This window comes from Nycticebus coucang, chromosome 1, assembly GCF_027406575.1.
Source record: "Nycticebus coucang isolate mNycCou1 chromosome 1, mNycCou1.pri, whole genome shotgun sequence".
Taxonomy (NCBI): Eukaryota; Metazoa; Chordata; class Mammalia; order Primates; family Lorisidae; genus Nycticebus; species Nycticebus coucang.
Window position 1 is genome coordinate 141985682 of NC_069780.1, and position 22925 is coordinate 142008606.

At 41.9% G+C, this 22925-nt stretch overlaps 1 protein-coding gene across 1 annotated transcript in view; it reads right to left on the reverse strand.

Moving 5' to 3' along the window:
* NLN (neurolysin) overlaps positions 1-22925 on the reverse strand; it is a 112966-nt gene that overhangs the window by 39380 nt on the left and 50661 nt on the right. The window contains exons 4-7 of the mRNA XM_053589708.1: positions 19829-19936; positions 14532-14634; positions 13201-13361; positions 8297-8432 (exon numbers count right to left, since the gene is read on the reverse strand). Coding sequence (XP_053445683.1) covers positions 8297-8432; positions 13201-13361; positions 14532-14634; positions 19829-19936 — 508 coding nt within the window. The remainder of the gene's footprint in view (positions 1-8296; positions 8433-13200; positions 13362-14531; positions 14635-19828; positions 19937-22925) is intronic.

The window sequence follows — 22925 nt, forward strand, 5'->3', positions numbered from 1 at the left end:
AAGAGGGAAGGAGAGGCTTGGTGCCCGTAGCGCAGTGGTTACAGCACCAGCCACATACACCAAGGGTGGTGGGTTTGAACCCAGCTGGGGCCAGCTAAACAACTACAAAAACAACAAAAACAATACCGAGGTATTGTGGTGGGTGCCTGGCTGCTTGGGAGGCTGAGGCAAGAGAATTGCTTAAGCCCAAGAGTTTGAGGTTGCTGTGAGCTGTGACGCCATAGCACTCTATGGAGGGTGACAAAATGAGACAAAAAAAAGAAAAGAAAAAAGAGAGAGGGAAGAAAGTTAGCTGTATTATGAAAGATGCTTTTCTCTTCAAAGTGATTTGTTTTATGGTTTTTTCTTTTACTACCACCAAAACCATACTACAACTTCCTCCCAGCATCAACAAAGCTGAAGTTTATCTGAGAGAACTCTGATTCAAGAACAGGGAACAAAGCAATAGTGAAACTAAACTCATGTACATGATTATTGTTCAGGGAGGTTAATTAGGCTTCTAAGAAAGCCAAGGGAAACAAATCAGACATGACCTGGGGTCAACATCATCTAGAAATTGCTCAATGCATCTGACAACCATGGATTTAGTTTCTCATACCCCATTTCCTAAGAAAAACTGGACACGGCAATTCCAGTTTTTAGCAGGAGAAATTTCTGGGTTCCACGATTTATATATTTTTATCTAAACTTTGCTGTATTTGGTTAAATGAGTAAGCTCCTATGCATTATTTTTCACAGTTGTTAGATATGTTAAGATTAAAATGTGCTTGGCTCAGTAAGAAACACAGCAGTTCAGGAGGCAGCCCCATAAATTAGACAGGGAGACCGGAGAGTGAGGAATGCTGTGGAGACAAAGGAGGAAACTCATGAAGGATACAAGAGTCCTGATTAGGCCTATGAGAAAATATGTGAACATAGGTGGCAAGAGGACAATTTGCACTGGCAATTGGCATGGGAAGATGCCAATTCAAATGGGAGGGAAAACTCCTTTAAGTGAATTAAGTTAAGGAAAAACTTGAGCATGTGCAGCTGCCAGTGAAGGAAACATTCTCGACAACGTGAACTCTCTGAGTCATCCTCTGACACAGCATGTGTCAGACTGTATGGCAATTGCCTGTTCACATCTCTATTGTTTCCAATAAGTGGAAAATCCATTGAGAACGGTGGGCATGGTAGCTCACGCCTGTCATCCTAGCACTCTGAGAGGCTGAGGCAGGAGGACTGCTTAAGCTCAGGACTTCAAGACCAGCCTGAGCAGGCATGAGACCCTATCTTTACCTAAATTAGAAAAATTAGCCAGGCATGGTGGTGTGTGCCTATAGTCCCAGCTACTTGGGAGGCTGGGTCAGGAGAATCAGTTGAGCTTAGGAGTTTGAAGTTGACACCACTGCACTCTACCCAGGGTAACAGAGCAAGACTCTGTCTAAAAAACAAAACAAACAACCCTTCCCCCCCAAAACCAAAATAAAATCCAAATCCATTAGGGAAAGGACCTCAATGTTTTATTCCTTTTTATAGGCTTACTATTATGTTGATAGCATACTGCAGAATATTAGGTAGTCATTTAATAAATATCTCAAGAATGAATAAATGAAATACACAATAATAAATAAATATTCATGTATGGAGCACCTGTTACATGTCACATATGATTCAAGTATACGTATGGTAATAATTCAAGGTACAGCCACTGAGGACACAGTGGATAAATTTCAGGCTAAAGGCTACACTCTTAATGCATTATTATTTCTAAATTAATTAAGCTAATAAGAAAATATCAAAGCAACAGACTAAATGCTTTCACAAGTGGTGGAAGGTAAATCAAGTCTGAAAGGAGCTAGTGAAGAAAATAAAAACAAAATAATACTTTGGTCAACTCTGATTAGAGATGATTAGGACAGAAGTTAGTATCTTTACTATGACTAATCTATGCAACCATTTTCACTAATATGAAAAAGAGAACAGAGAGACTATTGGAATAGTGACATGTAGATTGAGAGGGGAGAGTACCAGTGAGTAAAGGTCATGGCCTGGAGATAAAGGATCAAGATGGCTAACTACACAGAGGTAGCACGGGCCTCTTCCACAGAGAGGAACCGCACTAGTAAGCAGATTCTCACACTTTGAATAGATCATCAAGGAGATAACACTAGGATTCACCAGGGAAGTGATAGGAAACAATTGTCTGGCTATGAATCCTAATCAAAAAGAATTTCTTATAACAGGTGGCGCCTGTGGCTCAGTGGGTAGGGCACCGGCCCCATATACTGAGGGTGGCGGGTTTGAACCCAGCCCCAGCCAAATTGCAACAACAAAAAAAATAGCCAGAAAAAAAAAAATAGCCTGGCATTGTGGCAGGCATCTGTAGTCCCAGCTACTTGGGAGACTGAGGCAAGAGAATCGCCTAAGCCCAGGAGTTGGAGATTGCCGTGAGCTGTGACACCACAGCACTCTACCAAAGGTGATAAAGTGAGACTCTGTCTCTTAAAAAAAAAACAAAAACAAAAAACATGATCCAGGCCCGGGGCAGGCTCAGACCTGTGATCCTAGCACTCTGGGAAGCTGAGATGGGCAGGTCCCTTGGGCTCAGGAGTTCAAGACCAGCCTGACCAACAGCAAGACCCTGTTTCTAGTAAAAACAGAAATGTTAGCTGGGTATTGTGGTGAGGGCCTATAGTCCCAGCTAATTGAGGGGCTGAGCCAGAAGGACTGCCTGAACCCAGAAGTTTGAGGTTGCTGTGAACTAGGCTGATGCCATGGTACTGTAGCCTGGGCAACAGAGCAAGACTCTGTCTCTCCAACTATATGTTACTTATAAGAAATATACTTTATACATAAAGACACATATAGACTGAAAGTAAAGATGTGGAAAAACATACTTCATACAAAAGGAAACCAAAAGTTAGTGACGGTTACACTTACATAAAACAGACTTTAAATAAAAACAATTAAAAAACAAAGACAGTGCCTGTGGCTCAAAGGAGTAGGGCACTAGCCCCATATGGAGGGGCTGGAGGTGGCGGGTTCAAACCCAGCCCCAGCCAAAAACTGCAAAAAAAAAAAAAAACAAAAACAAACAAACAAAACAAAGACAGGGCGGCGCCTGTGGCTCATTGAGTAGGGCGCTGGCTCCATATACTGAGGGTGGGGGGTTCAAACCCAGCCCTGGCCAAACTGCAACAACAACAACAACAACAACAACAACAACAAAAGCAGATGGGCACTGTGGCAGGCGCCTGTAGTCCCAGCTACTCGGGAGGCTGAGGCAGGAGAATCGCCTAAGCCCAGGAGTTGGAGGTTGCCATGAGCAGTGACGTCACAGCACTCTACCGAGAGCGACAAAGTGAAACTCTGTCTCTACAAAAAAAAAAAAAAAAAAAAAAAGACAAAGAAAATCATTATATAGGCAGTGCCTGTGGCTCAGTGAGTAGGGCGCTGGCCCCATATACTGAGGGTGGCGGGTTCAAACCCAGTCCTGGCCAAACTACAACAAAAAATAACTGGGCGTTGTGGCGGGCGCCTCTGGCGCCTTGGGACCTAAGCCCAAGAGCTGGAGGTTGCTGGGACCTGTGAAGCCACGGCACTTTACCAAGGGGGACAGAGTAAGACTCTGTCTCAAAAAAAAAAAAAGAAAGAAAATTATATAATGATAAGGAAGGGGATCAATCCAGCAATAAGATTTAACTATCCTAAACATATATGCACCAAACATCAAGACACCCAGATTTCAATTCAAATTCAATACAAAATAGATATTACTAGACATAAAGAAAGAGACAAACAATAACACATTAATAACAAGGGCCTTCCACACCCTACTCACAGCACTAGATAGGTCATCGAGATAGGAAATAAACAAATATTGGACTTAAATCGGAATTTAGACCAAATGGGCTTAGCGTACATTTATAGAACACTTCACCCCCAAATCATAGAATATACATTCTTTTCATCGGCATATGGAACACTGTCCAAGACAGACCACATTTTAGGACACAATACAAATCTTTTTATTATTTATTTATTTATTTATTTATTTATTGCAGTTTTTGGCCGGGGCTGGGTTTGAACCTACCACCTCCACCATATGGGACCAGCGCCTTACTCCTTTGAGCCACAGGAGCCGCCCCCACAATACAAATCTTGTTTTTTTTTTTTGGCCAGGGCTCGGTTTGAACCCACCACCTCTGGTATATGAGGCTGGCACCCTACTCACTGAGCCACAGGCGCTGCCCAATACAATACAAATCTTAACAAATTTTTAAATACAGAAATCATATCAAGTATAAGGGAATAAGCTAGATATTAGTATGATGAAGAACTTTAGAAACTACACAAATTCATGGAAATTAAACAAAATGCTCCTGAAGGATCACTGGGTCTATGAAAATCAAAAAATGGAAATGAAAAATAAATTTGAGATGAATGAAAATGAAAACACAACATACAAAAAACTATGTTCTCCAGAAAAAGCAGTGCTAAGACAGATGTGTATACTATTCAATAGCTACACCAAAAAAGCAGAAAGATCACAAATTACCAACCTAGCATCACACCTCAAGGAACTAGAAAAACAAGAACAAACCTAAACCAAAGCTGGCAGATGAAAGGAAATAATAAAGATCAGAGCAGAACTACATGAAATAGAGACAACCTCCCCCCCCATGAAGGATCAACAAAACAAAAGGTTAGTTTATCTAAAAGATAAGCAAAATTGCTAAACCACTAGCTAATGTGATTAAGAAAAAAGGTCCAAATAAACACAATCAGAAATGAAAAAGGAGACATCACAAATGATATTACAGAAATAGAAAAGATCACCTCGGCACCTATAGCTCAGTGGTTAGCTGGGGTGGTGGGTTCAAACCCACCCTGGGCCTGCTAAACAACAATAACAACAACAAAAAAATAGCTGGATGTTGTGGCAGGTGTGAAGTCCCAGCCTACTTGGGAGGTCGAGGCAAGAGAATTGTTTAAGCCTAAGAGTTTCAGGTTGCTGTGAGCTATGATGTCATTGTACTCCACTGAGGGTGACAAAGTGAGACTCTATGTGAAAAAAAAAAAAGAAATAGAAAAGATCATCAGAGACTATTACAAACAACTATATGCTCACAAACTTGAAAACTTGGAGAAAATGGATGAATTCCTAAAAGTATACAACTTCCTGAGATTGAACCAGAAGAAAAAGAAATCCAGAATAGACCAATAATGAGTAGTGAGACTGAATAATAAAACATCTCCCCCAAAAATAAAAGCTTAGGACCTGATGGATTAGTTAATTTTTACCAGATGTACAAAAAAAAAAAAAAAAACAACTAGTGCCAAACCTACTGAACCTGTTCCAAAAGACTGAGAAGGAGGGAATCCCTTTATAATCCATTCTGCGAAGCCAGTATCACTCTGATACCAAAGCCAAGAAAGGATGCAACAAAAAAGAAAGGTACAGACCGATATCTCTGATGAACACAGATGTAAAAAAATCCTCAACAAAATACTAGCGAATGGAACCCAACAGCATATCACATGAATAATTCACTACAATCAAGTTGGTTTCATCCCAGGAATGTAGCAATGGTTCAACATATGCAAGTCAAATGCGATTCATCACATAACATAATTAAAAACAAAAACCATATGATCATCTGAATAGATATGGAAAAAGCATTCGATAAAATCTAGCATCTCTTCATGATAAAAAACTTCAAAAAACTTGGTACAAAGGAATACACCTCTTAATAACAGCCATATACAATCAACCCACTGTCAACATCATAGTGAATGGGGAAAAGTTGAAAATATTTCCCCTAAGAAGTGGAACAAGATAAGGATGCCCACTTTCACCATTTCCATTCAACACAGTACTAGAAATCCAAGTCAGAGCAATCAGGCAAGAAAAAGAAATAAAGGACATTCATATTGTAAAAAAGGAAGTTAAGTTATTTCCACATGCTGATGATATGATCTTATACCTAGAAAACCCTCAGGACTCCTGCAAAAGGCTCCTACATTTGATAAATGAATTTAGCAAAGTCTCAGGTTATAAACTCAATGTATAAAACCAGGCTTGGCGGCTCATGCCTATAATCCTGGCACTCAGGGAGGCTTAGGTGAGAGGATTGCTTAAGCTAGGGAGTTTGAGACAAGCCTGAGGAAGAGTGAGACCCCAACTCTACTAAAAACAGAAAAATTAGCCAGGTGGTGTGGCAGGTGCCTGTAGTCCCAGCTACGTGGGAGGCTGAGGCAAGAGGATCACCTGAATCCAGTAGTTTGAGGTTGCTGTAAACTAGGCTGACACCACGGAACTCTAGCCTGGGCATCAGTGAGACCCTGTCTCAAAAAAAGAGAGAGATGGCTACTATTAAAAAGTCAAAATACAATAGATTGGCACGGATATCATGAAAAGGAAACAAACATTGTTGGTGAGAATGTAAATTAGTACAATCTCCATGGAGATCAGCATGGAGATTTCTCAAAGAACTAAATGTAGATCTACCATTTGATCCTGTAGTTCCACAAGTGGGTATCTACCAAGATGAACAGAAATCGTCATATCAAAAAGATACCCACACTCATATATTTATTTCAGGGCAATTCACAATTGCAAAGATATAGAATCAAAGTAGTGCCATCAACTGACAAGTGGATAAGGAAAATGTGGTATATGTATACCAAAGAATACTACTACTGAGCCATGAAAAAATGAAATGATGTCTTTCGCAGCAACTTGGATGGAACTAGAGACCACTATAATAAGTGAAGTATCTCAGGAACAGAAAATAAATGCTTTATGCACTCACTCACAAGTGTAAGCCAAACTATGGTTACACAAGGGCATACAGAATGGTATAATGAACACTCATATGGGAGGAGAGGGCAGGGGGAAGTGAGGATGAAAAATTACCAACTGGGTACAATGTATAGTACTTGGCTGTTGGGTACACCAAAACCCTGGACTCTACCACCACCTGATACATATGTATAATGAAATTCCAACTTGTACCCCTTACATCCATTAAAATCAAAAAAATTTTTCTAACTGCTAAAATAGATAAATAAATAACACAACCTAAGAATCATTGCTTTTTAAAATATTCATGAAGGCTGGGTGTGGTAGCTCATGCCTGTAATCCTAGCATGCTGGGAGGCTGAGGTGGGAGGACTCTTTGAGCTCAGGAATTCAAGACCAGTGTAAGCAAGAGCAAGACCCTGTCTCTAAAAAATAAAAAAATTTAGCTGGGTGTTCTGGTGGGCACCTATATTCCCAGCTACTCAGAAGGCTGAGGCAGGAGGATTGCTTAAAACCAGTAGTCTGAGGTTGCTGTGAGGCAGGCTGATGGCAAGGCACTCTAGCTTGGGGCAAAAGACTAAGACTGTCTCAGATAAATAAATAAAATAAATATTTATGAATTTTTTTTTTTTTTAGACAGAGTCTCAAGCTGTTGCCCTGGGTAGAATGCTGTGAGTCATAGCTCACGGTAACTTCTAACTCTTGGGCTCAAGTGATCCTCTTCCCTCAGTTTTTCTATTTTTAGTAGAGATGGGGTCTTGCTTTTTGCTCAGGCTGGTCTCGAACCCATAAGCTCAAGCAATCCACTTGCCTCAGCCTCCCAGCGTGCTAGGATTATAGGCGTGAGCCACCACCGCACCTGGCCCTGAAAAAATGTTTTTAAAGGAAAGTGAGTATAGTTATTAGATAATAGTTTTTTTTGTTTGTTTGTTTTTGGCCAGGGCTGGGTTTGAACCTGCCACCTTTGGTATGTAGGGCCGGCGCCCTACTCCTTTGAGCCACAGGCGCCAACCTAGATAATAATTTTTGTGTCTATTATTTTATATGACTTTGTACATTAACAATTGATTTTTCAAGTTTAAAATGCTTATTTTTTATATTTTTTCTATTTTCACTTACATTTGTTAGCTTATTTCATATGATTTCTAAGTAGCTACATGTGACAAATACCTACTGACAGTAACAAAGCCAATGGGCTAATATTCTCTGTTAGGACCTTAGATACTATGGTATTAGGAAATATTATAAAAATTACAAATAAGAAACAAGATAGAATGAAACAAAGATTTTAGTAGTAATATAAACAATTAGTAGCCCCTAGAACCAAGTACATTACCTAACATGTAACAGATGATTAATGCATTTCTTTTGAAGGAATGAAAAACAGGGTATCTTTAAAGTCATAGTAGGTTTTAAAGCTGACTGTCAAGTTGATATGATACAGCAAAACAGTCACAGAAAAAATGAAATGGAAACTGCACAAGTGATTTAAAAAAGGAAAGAACTAACCGAGGAAGGCTGTCACGCGGCTTGTGCTCTTTGCAGTGTTCATTTCAAGGACAAAGTCAGCATGTGTGTTATAGCCAAGTAGTTTGGCTACTTTGGCTCTCAGTGGGAGCAACTGTTGGAGAATGATGGTATTTTCCTAGTAATAAATAACAAACAACAACAACAAAACAAAACTTAATCATTAATTTGACCCAAATACTAAAAAGAAGAGTTATTATATGTATTTTTATGTTCATAAAATTGTCAAATATTTCTAGACTATCTTAACTTCTGGTTACATTTCAGTATTATAGACTTTTTTTTGATTCATGAGCGAATATTTTTTCTGAAATAATTTGGGACTTTTTAAATCTCCAGAGATAGTATATTTCTATGAAGTCTCAGTAAAATTTGAGGTACTATAAACTTAGAGTGCAAATATATTCTTAAGGACGATAGTGACTCCCCATTTATTCTCATTGGTAGAAGTGCACCAAATATTGGTGCTTAATTTTTTTGTTTTTATTTTTTTAATATTTATTTATTTACTTATTTTGGTGCTTAATTTTCAGTGGAAATTTTTTTTTTTTCTTTTTTTTTGTAGAGACAGAGTCTCACTGTACCGCCCTCCGGTAGAGTGCCGTGGCGTCACACGGCTCACAGCAACCTCTAACTCCTGGGCTTATGCGATTCTCCTGCCTCAGCCTCCTGAGCAGCTGGGACTACAGGCGCCCGCCACAACGCCCGGCTATTTTTTTGTTGCAGTTTGGCCGGGGCTGGGTTTGAACCCGCCACCCTCGGGTATATGGGGCTGGCACCCTACTCACTGAGCCACAGGCGCCATCCTCAGTGGAAATTTTTATTGTGGTAAAATATACATAACATAAAATTTACCATTTTAACTTCATATCCATTTGTATGATTACTATAAAAACAAAACCAGACAGTGTATTGGTGAGGATGTGGAGAAATTGGAACCATTGTGATTTGCTGATGGAAATGTAAAATGGGGTAGATGTTGTAGAAAATAATTCCTTAAAAAATTAAACATAGAGGGCGGCACCTGTGGCTCAGTGAGTAGGGTGCCGGTCCCATATACCAAGGGTAGTGGACTCAAACCCGGGCCTGGCCAAACTGCAACAAAAAATCGCTGGGCGTTGTGGCGGGCGCCTGTAGTCCCAGCTACTGGGAGGCTGAGGCAAGAGAATCGCTTAAGCCCAAGAGCTAGAGGTTGCTGTGAGCTGTGATGCCACAGCAGTCTACGGAGGGCAATGGAATGAAACTCTGTTTCAAAAAAAAAAAAAAATATTAAACATAGAAATACAGTCTGATCCAACAATTCAGCTTCTCAGTGTATACCTAAAAGTAATGAAAGCAGTCACTAAAGGACGTATGTGGGTACATCGTGTTCACAGCAGCATTATTTACAACAGTGCAAAGATGGAAACAACCCAAGTGCCCATCGACAGATGAACTGATAAACACAGTGTGATACACATATACAAAGGAATATAATTCAATCTCAAAAAGGAATGAAGGCTGGGGGTGCTGGCTCATAATTATAATACTAACACTTTGGGAGGATGAGGTGAGAGGATTACTTGAGGCTAGGAGTTGGAGGTTACAGTGAGCTGTGATGATGCCACTGCACTCTAGCCTGGGCAACAAAGCAAGACCCTCTCTCTCTCAAAAAAAAAAAAAAAAAAAAATTGACACATGCCGTAACATGGGTGAATCTTTTTTTTTTGGCCAGGGCTGGGTTTGAACCCACCACCTCCGGCATATGGGGCCAGTGCCCTACTCCTTTGAGCCACAGGTGCCGCCCAACATGGATGAATCTTTAAGATATTATACTAAATATGGGCGGTGCCTGTGGCTCAGTGAGTAGGGCGCTGGCCCCATATACCGAGGGTGGCGGGTTCAAACCCAGCCCCGGCCAAACTGCAACAAAAAAATAGCCGGGCGTTGTGGCGGGCGCCTGTAGTCCCAGCTGCTCGGGAAGCTGAGGCAAGAGAATCGCGTAAGCCCAAGACTTAGAGGTTGCTGTGAGCCGTGTGACGCCACGGCACTCTACCAAGGGCGGTACAGTGAGACTCTGTCTCTACAAAAAAAAAAAAAAAAAGATATTATACTAAATAAAATATGTCAGACACAAAAGACAACTATTGTGTGATTCCACTTGTAAGAGGTTCCTCAATAGTTAAACTAAAGAGACAGAAAGTAGAATGGTAGTTGCCTGGGGCTGGGGAAAGGGAGGAATGCAGAGTTAGTATTTAATGGGAAGACAAAAAAGCTCTGGAGATGGATGGTGGTGAGTTACACAGCAACCTGAATATATTCACAGTGTGAATATACTTAATGCCATATGCTATGGCTTGAATGTTCCTACACATTCATATGTTGAACTTTTAATTCTTTTTTTTTTTTTTTTTTAATTTTTATTTATTTATTTATTTATTTATTTATTTTTTGGCCGGGGCTGGGTTTGAACCCGCCACCTCTGGCATATGGGACCGGTGCCCTACTCCTTGAGCCACAGGCACCGCCCTGAACTTTTAATTCTTATAGTGACAGTATTAAGAGGTAGGGCTTTTAGGGAGTAAGTCACGAGGGCAGAGGCAGAGCCCTTTAAAAGGGCTTAGCTTGAACCCTGATATACACAGAGACTGACACCAAGAATACGGTGCTGCTATAACAAAAACAAAAAATGGATGGGAATGGAAGGGGAGGACACAGACACTGCAGGCTGGGAAGATGGCGATCCTATCACACTATGAATAACATTTGTGAAAACTGTTTCTTGCCATAACCTAGAAGGCGGGCTATATACTTAGGGTATTTCAGCTCTCTAGAGGACATGTTTGGGAAAACTAATATCCTGGTGTGTCTTTGTTGGCATTTGTTGCTTTTAGAAAGATTACATGAGAGAGATGATCTCGGGTGAGAATTGGCCAATTTGCAAAGATGGACGGTAAATCATTCTGCTAAGGGGTCTGCCTGTGCTCCATAATCTAGGGCTTTAGAGAGTTGATAAAAACAATCGCTCTGTACTCCTAATATAGGCAAAAGGATTGTCCCTCAGTGTTACTGAACTGCAGAGATTAGTTTGAGGATGCTGTCTTCATCCTTATGCCTACTGTTTCAGAGAAAGTCCATTAAGTTAAGGAAGAGGAGAATGAACAAAATATAGAAGCCAGTTTACACGATTTGGCAGTTTTATGGACTATGACCCAAAGTAATACTTGGGTGTAGTCACTTTAACATGCACCTGGTTGGAAGTAAACAGGTAAGAAACTTAAGATTTTTGAGGGACCTTTATTACCAAATATATTGTAAGTCTAGGCTACAAAAGTCTGTGATTATTTGGTCCCTAAAGCAACCCTCAGGCTTCAAACTGGCATCAGTGGGAATCTGTACCAGGAGTCCCCAAGATATAGTCATGGAGGAAAATAGAAAATAAAAAACTTCCTGAAGGCAAAATCAGAAGCCCTAGAGTACAACTGATAAAGGAATTCTTGCCAGAAAGCAGACCTAAATAAGCCCAATGGACTAACCAAGAAACTTCACCAGAGTAAGAAATCCTTGCAATTCCTGCCAAATAGTTTTTTTCTACTTTTTTTTTTTTTTTCCTGCAGTTTTGGCTGGGGCCGGGCTTGAACCTACCACCCATGGTATATGGGGCTTGCCCCCTACTCCTTGAGCCACAGGCACTGGCCCACCAAATAGTTTTGAAAATTGCTATGGGTTTACTCTGCTTCCTATTCTTTCCTTCTCTAAAATGGGAATTTTTACTGTGGTTATTTTGTTCCTATCCCATGATGAATGATGTTAAGAGGTGTTAAGAGGTGAGGGGCTGATAACTTGCCTTTCCTTTCACAGGTTGCTAGATTGTGAGAAGCTGTAACTGGGGTGAAATGTGTATCACCCAGAGATCCTAGTCTTTGCGCTCAAGGCAATAATTGATTAGGAATTGACGAATGGTAAGTGGGTCCTATGTTGGAGAGAGGAAGGGTGCTTGCTCATGATGAATTCTATAGCTAGAGAGGTAGGCTTCAGTGAAACTGGCTAGTTAACTCTGAGAACCCATTTCTAATTCTTCCTTTTCCCCTTCCATACTAGAAGCCCCTAAGCTATGCAAATGGCTGCCAACTAAAGACTACATTTCCCAGCCTCCCTTGCAGCTAGATATGATGGAATCTGGGCCAATGGGATGTGAATGGAGTTGATGCGTGACATTTTCACATCTTCTTCTTAAAGGTGTTTGCTCTGTATTCTCTTTTTCCCTTTTCTGAACAGGCTGAGAAATAGTCATTCCAAGGAATGAACTTGGAAATCACTTGTTGAGGAAGGAGAGATGCCTTACCAGAACTGGGCTGCTGACATGGGAGAGGAATACAACTTCTAGTTTATTTAACTCATTCCATTTTTTTTTTTTTTTTGAGACAGAGCCTCAGATTGCTGTCACCCTGAGTAGAGTGCCATGGCATCACAGCTCACAGCAACTTCAAACTCCTGGGCTCAAGTGACTCTCCTGCCTCTGCCTCACAAGCAGCTAGGACTACAGGCGTCCACCACAATGCCTGGCTATTTTTTGGTTGCAGCCGTCATTGTTGTTTGGCAGGCCTGGGCTGGATTCAAACCCTCCAGCTCAGGTGTATGTGGCTGGCACCTTAGCCACTTGAGCCACAGGTGCCGCGCCAACTCATTCCATTTTTATTAGAACAGCTTAGCCCATACCCACACCAAGTAGGTTGCCAATGAGCAATAAAAAAGCTCAAAGTCTTATAGGTCTGAGGAATTAAAGACACAATGCTCACCAAATAGTAACACGAATCCCTTGGCTGACTTCAACGTTGGTAAACAAAGCAAACCATTTTCTTAAAACCTTCCATTAAAAACAAAACACAGACATACATTTATGGTACCTCTTTGCACCTTGTATTAAAAGCCATTTCCATCCTTCTTCTGGTTTCAGGGACACAACATTTCTTCATGACAGGAAAATAATGTGGATATTTTAAGGTAATTTTATACTTGTCATCATCTGTCTTTTCTAAACCATCAATGAAATCATCAGGAAGAGCACCTGCAAAAAATCATTTTATCATACATCAGTTTTTCCACTTATTGGTTTATTTGGCATTGGCATGGTGCCTTTAAGTAGCTCTAGGAATTTTGGAGAGTAACTGAAATTCAAGGAAAACAATGACAATCCTTATAATATCATTTTGATGTTCCTGGAGTAGAGGTGGCAGTTACAGGCCAGGTGGCTTAGGAGATAGTAATTCAAAATATGAAGAGGCTTCAGTGTACTTGTACCAATGGCATTTTACTGGAGAACAGCCAATGAAGACGCAGGACAGAATAAAAAAGTAGTTTAAGATACAACATAGGAGACATTGCAGGGCAGAGAAAATTTAAGGCACTAAGGCTGTTAAACACCAGAAAAGGTTACCAGGAAAGATTATAGGAAAAAAAAAGACTACAAAATCACCTCTAGACCATCTCTATAAATTGTAATATACCTTTATACACCTAAAATGCAATTTTGGCTGATTTGGTTGCCCTTTCTGTAGAAGACGGGCAGGGTTAGTGTATTTTTAAAGAATATTTTGAATTTTTTTTTGAGACGGAGACTCAAGCTGTCGCCCTTGGTAGAGTGCCGTGGCATCACAGCTCAAAGCACCCCCCAACTCCTGGGCTCAAGCGATTCTCTTGCCTCCACCTCCCAAATAGCTAGAACTACAGGTGCCTGCCACAAAGCATGGCTATTTCTTGGTTGTAGCCATCATTGTTTGGCAGGCCCGGGCTGGATTTGAACCTGTCAGCTCAGGTGCATGTGGCTGGCACCTTAGCTGCTTGAGCCACAGGCGCCGAGCCAATATTTTGAACTTTAAGTTTCATATGTGGAAAGTAAAGCAAACTATGAAGGTAACATTATTTGCCTAAATTACATGATTGATAACATAGATACATAACAAAATTTACCAAGTTCAGGCTCAGCACCATAGCACAGTGGTTACAGCGCCAGCCATATGCCCGGGGGGTTCGAGGCTGGAGGGTTTGAGCCTGGCCCAGGCCAGCTATACAACAATGACAACTGCACCAAGAAAATAGCTGGGCGTTGTGGAATCAGTTGATGTCAAGAGTTGGAGGTTGCTGTGAGCTGTGATGCGGCACTCTACTGAGGGCAACAGTGAGACTCTGTCTCAAAAAAAAAAAAAAAAAAAAAAAGAAAAAGAGAAAAGAAATTTACCAAGTTCAGTCTTTGAAAATACAAGGAAGGTATCATCCTCATTGAGGTTTTTGTTAAAGTCAATACACAGCTCACTCATTCTTTTCTTCATTGATTTGATTTCCTGAAATAAAGATAAAAATACAGGAGATTAGCAATAAAAAGAAACTTTGATTTTTACCGCCATCAGTCGAGGAAGTTGCACTTTTGTATCTTTTTTTTTTTTGGAGAGACAGAGTCTCACTTTATGCCCCTGGGTAGAGTGCCGTGGCATCACACAGCTCACAGCAACCTCCAACTCCTGGGCTTAAGTGATTCTTTTGCCTCAGTCTCCCGAGTAGCTGGGACTACAGGCGCCCGCCACAACGCCCAGCTATTTTTTTGGTTGCAATTCAGCCGGGGCCGGGTTTGAACCCGCCACTCTCCATATGTGGGGCTGGCGCCTTACCGACTGAGCCACAGGTGCCGCCCTTTTTTTTTTTTTTTTTTTTGAGACAGAGTCTCACTTTGTTGCCCTTGGTAGAGTGTCAGTGGCTTCATAGCTCACAGCAACCTCAAACTCTTGGGCTCAAGAGATTCTCTTGCCTCAGCCTCCCAAGTAGCTGGGACTACAGGTGCCGGCCACACCTGGCTATTTTTTGTTTGTAGTTGTCATTGTTGTTTGGCAGGCCAGGACTGGATTCAAATCCGCCAGCTCTGGTGTATGTGGCTAGTGCCCTAGCCCCTTCTTTTTTATGAAGACTGACTTCTGTACCTAATCCTCAGCAAGTACTTTGGTAGAGATGTGCTTGATAAAATAGCTTTTGCAGTCTTCTATGTCACATTCGTGTCTATCTGTGTAGCACTTATAGAAAGGCAAACCTGGTGAGGTGTTAGAAATTAGTCATAAATTTGAAGAACTAAATAAATGTAGGAGGTATAGTAAAAGCAGTATTTGGCACATACTACACACACAATACATACCATATTTGGCCGTGTATGATGCATACATTTTGTACAAATTTTTGAAGGACAAATAAAGATGTACATTACACATGGGTAGTATTGCTCGGGAGCAGGGGAGCCCAGTGGGCTTCTTGGGGCTGCCATGCCCTTCTGCCTGGGCCTACTAGGCCCACTGGGCTCTAGTTCAGAATATCTAAAATTCAGACGGAGCTGGCTGGAATGGCCTCCACCAAGTGCCTCAATCAAGGAGGGGCAGTGGAAGGGCTGGCGAGGTGGGCCATTGCTGCAGGGCAAGGGCTGAGTCCTGAGGTCTGGATGCAGGGAAGGGAACCCTCTGCAGGTCCAGGGATCCACCTGGTTGTTGGTGGGCAAGCTACCTCAAAAGCTCTTACCTCAATGGCCACACAAATGGCCATCTTGGCTGAGGCCCCCATCCTCAGAGAGTGAAGGGGCAGCCTTCCCAAAGCAAGTGGCTGTTGGAGGGTAGTGTGATCTGCACATTTACCAAGGGAGCTTTAGCCCTCTCCAAATGTGTCTCTCCCCGCTGAGAGCCAGCCACTTTCTCTAGGGATGTTTTCCTGAAAGTTTGGGCACAAAGGTGGGTGTAAAGGCCGGCGTGGTAGCTCATGCCTGTAGTCCTAGCACTCTGGGAGGCTGAGGTGGGTGGATTACCTGAGCTCACAGGCTGGAGACCAGCCTATGCCAGAGTAAGACCCTACCTCTAAAAATAGCTGGGTGTTGTGGAGAGTGGCCATAGTCCCAACTACTCAGGAGGCTGAGGCAAGAGAATGACTTGAGCCCAAGAGTTAAAGGTTGCTGTCACTCTACTGAGGGCAACAAAGTGAGACTCTGTCTCAAAAACAAAAAAACAGGCTCAGGGCTTGTAGCTAAAGTGGCTAGGGTGCCAACAACATACACCAGAACTGGTAGGTTTGAATCCAGCCCAGGCCTACCAAACAACAATGACAACTATAACCAAAAAATAGCCAGGCGTTGTGGCAGGCGCCTGTAGTCCCAGCTACTTGGGAGGCTGAGGCAAGAGGATTGCTTCAGCCCAAGAGTTTGAGGTTGTTGTGAGCTGTGACGCCATGCACTCTATCCAGGGCAAGAGCTCTGTCTCAAAAAAGAACAAACAAACAAACAAAACAACAACAAAAGAAAACAAAAATGTGGCTATGCATCATACACTGGAGCACATTTTATATGGCATAATATGGTGCTTAAGTGAATGTACAAGATCTAGTAGCCCATTAACAATTAGCATATTACTATTCTTTTCTAATTCAAAATTTTAATTTAATAATATCTGGGAAGTAAACTAAGAGATAAGAATTGAGTTACTTATTCTACGGGTGCTTCGGAAAAAAGTCGATGTCTTCGTTTTACAGAGCTTTTGTGAAGAAAGGTAATTTACAGATTTTTATCATTTGCATAAAAAGTATTAGGTGGGAGACCAAAGGAAGTAATAAGAAGGAAACCAGGCCAGGCAGGATGGCTCACACCCGTAATCTTAGCACTCTGGTAGGTCAAGAAGGGTGGATTGCTTCAGCTCAGGAATTCAAGGCCAGCCTGAGTAAGAGTGAGAACTGTCTCTAAAACTACCCAGGCATTATGGCCGGCACCTGTAGTCCCAGCTACTTTAGAGGCTGAGGCAAGAAGATTGCTTGAGCCCAAGAATTTGAGGTTGCTGTGAGCTATGATGCCATAGCACTTTACCCAGGGCGAGAAAGTGAGACTCTATCAAAAGGAAAGGGAACAGGAAAGGGAAGGGGAAATGGGAAAGGGGAAAGTGAGAAGGAAGGAAAGAAAGAAAAAGAATCCAGGAAATGGGTGGCACCTGTGGCTCAAGGAGTAGGGCGCTGGTCCCATATGCCAGAGGTGGTGGGTTCAAACCCAGCCCTGGCCAAAAACGACAAAAAAAAAAAAAAAAAAGAAAAAGAAAAAGAATCCAGAAAAACACACACACACACACACACACAAACATTCATGAAATAGTTTTATTAATCTGTCCCATTCTTCTAGCAGTGCTAGATACTAAAATTTACTAAACCATACTGGTTCTCAAAGTGTGGCTCAGGGAACTTTTTAGAAATATAAATTCTTAAGATTCCATACTAAACCTACTGAAATACAAATTCTTGGGAGTTGGGCCCTATAATCAGAGTTTTAACAAGCCTTCCAGGTAATTTTGATGCACACCATATTCGAGACTCTTGACTTAACACATACTGTTCAGTGTTGCTTTTAGACACTTTGGTTAACTCTGTAACCCTCCTTCTCCCAGTGTATAGCACCCATGTAGTTCAGATAGGACCTGATCCTATCTGCAGCTGCAGGTGTGCAATCTCTATACCAGATGGGTAATCATTCCATTCCCATTGCCCTAGTGACTGGTTCACATAACCCAGTCCAGGTACTACCCTGACTAAGGGGGATTCAAGACTAACCATAAGACTGACCTGGGCCTTTAAGAGGGGACGTCTGATGAGGGCTTCTCTATATGCTTCAGGATGATGTTGTTTTAGATTTACTGACATTTTATTAATGAAGGAAGCCAGTGGGTGGCGCCTGTGGCTCAGTGAGCAGGGCGCCGGCCCCATATACTGAGGGTGGCGGGTTCAAACCAGCCCCGGCCAAACTGCAACAAAAAAATAGCCGGGCATTGTGGTGGGTGCCTGTAGTCCCAGCTACTCAGGAGGCTGAGGTAGGAGAATCGCCTAAGCCCAGGAGTTGGAGGTTGCTGTGAGCTGTGTGACGCCACGGCACTCTACCGAGGGCAATAAAGTGAAACTCTGTCTCTACAAAAAAAAAAAAAAAGAAGGAAGCCAGCTTTTAGATAACAATTACACTAAAGAAAACAGTAGAAATCACATAGAAAAATAAGGTGGGGCCAGTCGTGGTGGCTCACGCCTATACTCCTACCACTCTGGGAGGCTGAAGTGGGTGGATTGCTTGAGCTCAGGCATTCAAGACCAGCCTGAGCAAGAGTGAGACCCCCCCTAAAACTAGCCATGGCATTGTAGCAGGTGCCTGTAGTCCCAGCTACTTGGGAGGCTGAGGCAAGAAATAGCTTGAGCCCATGAGTTTGAAGTTGCTGTGAGCTATGATCCCACGACACTCTATTGAGGGTGACAAAGTGAGATTTTGTCTCAAAACAGAAAAAAAAAAGAAAAAAAAAGAAGAAAAATCAAGTGGCCAATGATACCACTGTACACTTAGATCAAACTAACCTGTGAAGCCCACCTGCCTTGGGCCTTCCAATTGTACAAGCAGATAAATCTCTATTGTTTAAACAGGGCATTGTTAGCTGTAACTAAACATATCTTAACTAAGATGATGTTTATGCCTCCAAATGAACTGAGGACTGAACAGGAAGACAAAGGATCAGGTGACTGAGACTAGTCACATTTTTTTCTCTAACTAGGATTAAGAGGATATAAGATGATTAAAGATCATTGAGAAGGGAGAAAGGAGCTCTTATCTCACTGATCCTTCAGTTACATCTACCATGCTGACATTACTTGATTTGGATTTTTTTCAAACTTATTTCCAGTTCTGCTGGCTAGAAGAATGACCTAGAAATAAATCATGGACTATATTTCCTGTCCAAGAAGAAAGAGGTTAATTCTGCAGCCAAGTTTATTTCTGAACCTAGAAGATACGACTGGCATTAGACAAAAGAAAAAGTTTTAGAGGCCGTTTTCAGCTGCTAACCTCTTAAGGGGTATGTATTAATCATAGGGACTTCCATTCCAAAGTGCTGCTTTTAAAACTCTTCCATCAATAAGGATCTTATCACCCAGTGCCCCATCTCTGTACAACCAAGGTAGCAGAATACAAATCATCTATTAAGACCTGGAACCAGGTCTTAAAGAATATAAAATAGATCAGGGAAAATAAGACCAACACACACGAAAACAAAACTTAGAATTAAAGAAGGATAAGCAGTTTGTCAATCACTATGAGGTTAACAGGAGTTGTAGACTTCAAAGCCAGTGAATATAAAATACATTGTAAATGGGTTTTTATTATGAGTTATTTTATTACAATATTTTTTCCCCCTTATTTCCTGGTTTTTATTGTACAAGCTTGAGTGTCCCTTATCTGAAATGCTTGGAACCAGAACTATTTCAGATTTTGGAATTTTGCATTTTGGAATACTTGCATTATGACTGGTCAAACACGCCTACTCTGAAAATCTGAAATGCTCCAGTGAGCACTTCTTCTGAGCATGACCTTTGAGCATTCACGTCAGCACTCAGTTTCAGACTTTGGAGCATGCAGGATTCAGAGTTTTGGATTAGGAATGTGCAACCTGTATTTTGTTTTATTTATTCATTTTTTCCCAATAAGAAAAGGAAACATAAACTCACATTCTGTACTTGTTCTGGAAGGTGGAGTCCATTCCTTTTCCCCATTTTAACTGACTTTTCCAAGTATCGTCTGGCTTCAGGTTTTATCTTCCCCAGATCACAGGTTTCCTGAAATTAAAGAGCATGACAACCATTTCTGTTGTACAGGGTAAATTATAAACTATAAGGGCCACAGCAAATTTATTCATCATCTCTGGTGGGCTGTGAAGCACATAGGTGATTACGAGGCAGGCCTTTTTGAAGACCTCATTTCTTTTATGCTTTAGTGAGCTTCTGCTCATTTACAGCAGAAAAATTAAATAAATAAAAAGCTAACTAGAATTTCCTTGCCTTGCATCAGAATCAAGGGTGCCTGTACCACTTGAAAGTGTGATAATAGAAGTATTTGCATAATCTCATTCTGAGCATTCTTTATGACTGAGTGGTCTTTTTCACAGAACATATTTCTTATCACAAATCGCCTGGATTTAATTTTCCATCATTTGCTAACCTGGTTCCACTTGAGAGGCAAGAATAAAAAAAAAATGGGTAAATTTTGCAAAAATGCAGAGTGGGACAATTCCGCCAATAAAACAAGCAGGGACAGCTGGATAAAGCTCTAGCTGAAGGCTTTCAACATTTCAAAAATGCCTTACTGTCATTTGCCAAGAGAGATCAAGGGACTACAGCAGGCTGCCTATGAACAAGTATCTGGGGAAAATGAGTCAGCATTGCACAAACAGGAGGAAAGTTGGACAGTAAATTTGAATCAGTATGCAGCAGCACAAACAACACTCATTCAAAAGAACAGAGGGCCCTGGAGGGGAATGGAAAATTCCCCTGCTATAGCACAGTAATAAAAACACCAGATGTTTCTCCAAAACAGGTAGCAGAATACACATGGCACATCTGGATGGCTGGTCAGTTAGTAGTCCCTAGGAAGAAATGGACTCTACACAGATTCAGCAGATATAATGGATTCAAGTTGGTTGAGGGCCAGTGAGGGACCTCTGTCTCCAGAGCCTTACAGGTTTCCCATCGGTTGGACATTTTCTCCATGAAAAACCCGGGCTGTCGGCTGGATGCAGTGGCTCATGCCTATAATCCTAGTTAGTACTCTGGGAGGCCAAGGTAGGAGGATCCTTTGAACTCAGGAAGTCAAGACCAGCCCGCACAAGAGTGAGACCCCTGTCTCTATAAAAAAAATAATAATAATTAGCAGGGCATTGTGGTGGGTGCCTGTAGTCCCAGCTAGCTACTCAGGAAGCTGAGGCAGGAGGATCACCTGAACCCAGGAATTTGAGGCTGCTGTGAACTAGGAGAATAGCACAGCACTATAGCCCGGGGCAACAAAGTGAGACTATCTCAAAAAAAACCAAAAAACCAAAAACAAAACTAAAACCAATAAACAAACAAACATAAAAACCTGGGCTGTCTGTCCCTGAGCATTCCTAATCAGTCCACTAATTACATCTATAAAAGGTGTTTAGCTTTAGAGACTGCATTTTAGACTGTGTTAGACTTCTGCTGCAATCATTCTGCAATTTTGTGTATGTTGTTACAGTAGATGTACTAAGTTGTATTTTTTTTTAACACGGAGTCTCATTTCGTCACTCTTGCTAGAGTGCCATGGCATCATAGCCCACAGCACCCTCAAACTCTTGGGCTCAAGTGATTCTCTTGCCTCACCCTCCCAAGTAGCTGGGACTACAGTTGCCTGCCACGATGCCTGGCTATTTTTAGAGACAGGGTCTTTGCTCTGGCTCAGGCTGGTCTCGCATTCCTGAGATCAGGTGATCCTCCCACCTTAGACTCCCACAGTGCTAAGATTACAAACATGAGACACCGCGCCCGACCCCAAGTTGTATTTTAACTGGGGGGGGTACCACTTAACACAGCAAAGTACATCTCACTTTGCCTACTAATAAATGATTTTGTGCCACAGTATTTGTTGTTGTTGTTGTTGTTGAGACAGAGTCTCACTATGTCGCACTTGGTGGAGTGCCATGGAGTTCCAGCTCACAGCAACCTCAAACTCTTGTGATTCTTTTGCCTCACTGTCCCAAGAAGCTGGGACTACAGGTGCCTGCCACAAAGCCCAGCTATTTTTTGTTGCAGTTGTCATTGCTGTTTAGCTGGCCCAGGCTGGGTTTGAACCTGCTAATCTCAGTGCATGTGGCTGGTGCCATAACCACTGTGCTACAGTATTAAAGCACTTGTTGTGGATACATTACTCACAGTTTCCTCTGAGTTTATCCTCAGTGGAGGCAGAGAACATTTAGACATCTTTTTCCATAATAACCTTTTCTGTCCTTGGAGAATGTGTGAGTGTGCTGGCCTGACTGGAGAGGGAATCTTTTCTAGCTGGTATTGGTGCATACTGCGATTCCAGCAGCAGGTGCCTCGGATGAGATGAAACCCAGAACGGCCAGAGAGATAATTGAGCTATGTGCTGGTTCCCTCAGGGACAGCCAGTAGTTCAAATCGCAGTGTTCATGCGGATGTGATTAACTTGGGTTGCTCTGGAAAGGCTTTAATAGCACCAGGAAGTCTGTCCTGAAGTGTGAGGCATGGCAATAGGAGTCTCTAGACAGTACAACACTGCAAGTTGTGAGGCTGGGGAGAATCCAGGCAGCAGCTACACACAGCCTGGGCAGGGGAAGGTCCCTAGTGAGAAGGTCCTGGCTAGAGGTGGGTAAGTCCTTAAAGCCCCAGGTAAGCAGGGTAAGATCCAGAGCAGACGGCCATCTCAGGAGAAAAGCCAGTCAGCTGGACTCTTGGGTTCCTGGGCCATATTTGGCCTTGGGCTTTGGACAGAGGCTCATTACAAACCTCAGGGAGATATGGTTCTCTATGGCTACACTTAATTCAGACGGGCTTTCATGCTGGGTAGTCTTGAATTTAACCTACCTGCAGATAGTATTTCAGAAAGTCTGGAAATATATTCAAAATAGGAAACTCAAAATTCATGATCTAAATTAAAATACTCCCAAAACAGGTGCTACAGGTGCAGAAAGGTAGGATATTCTGAAAAAAATCAGTCCTGAATTAGGTCTAATTAAAATATGACTAATTGGGCGGTGCCTGTGGCTCAAGGAGTAGGGCGCCGGTCCCATAT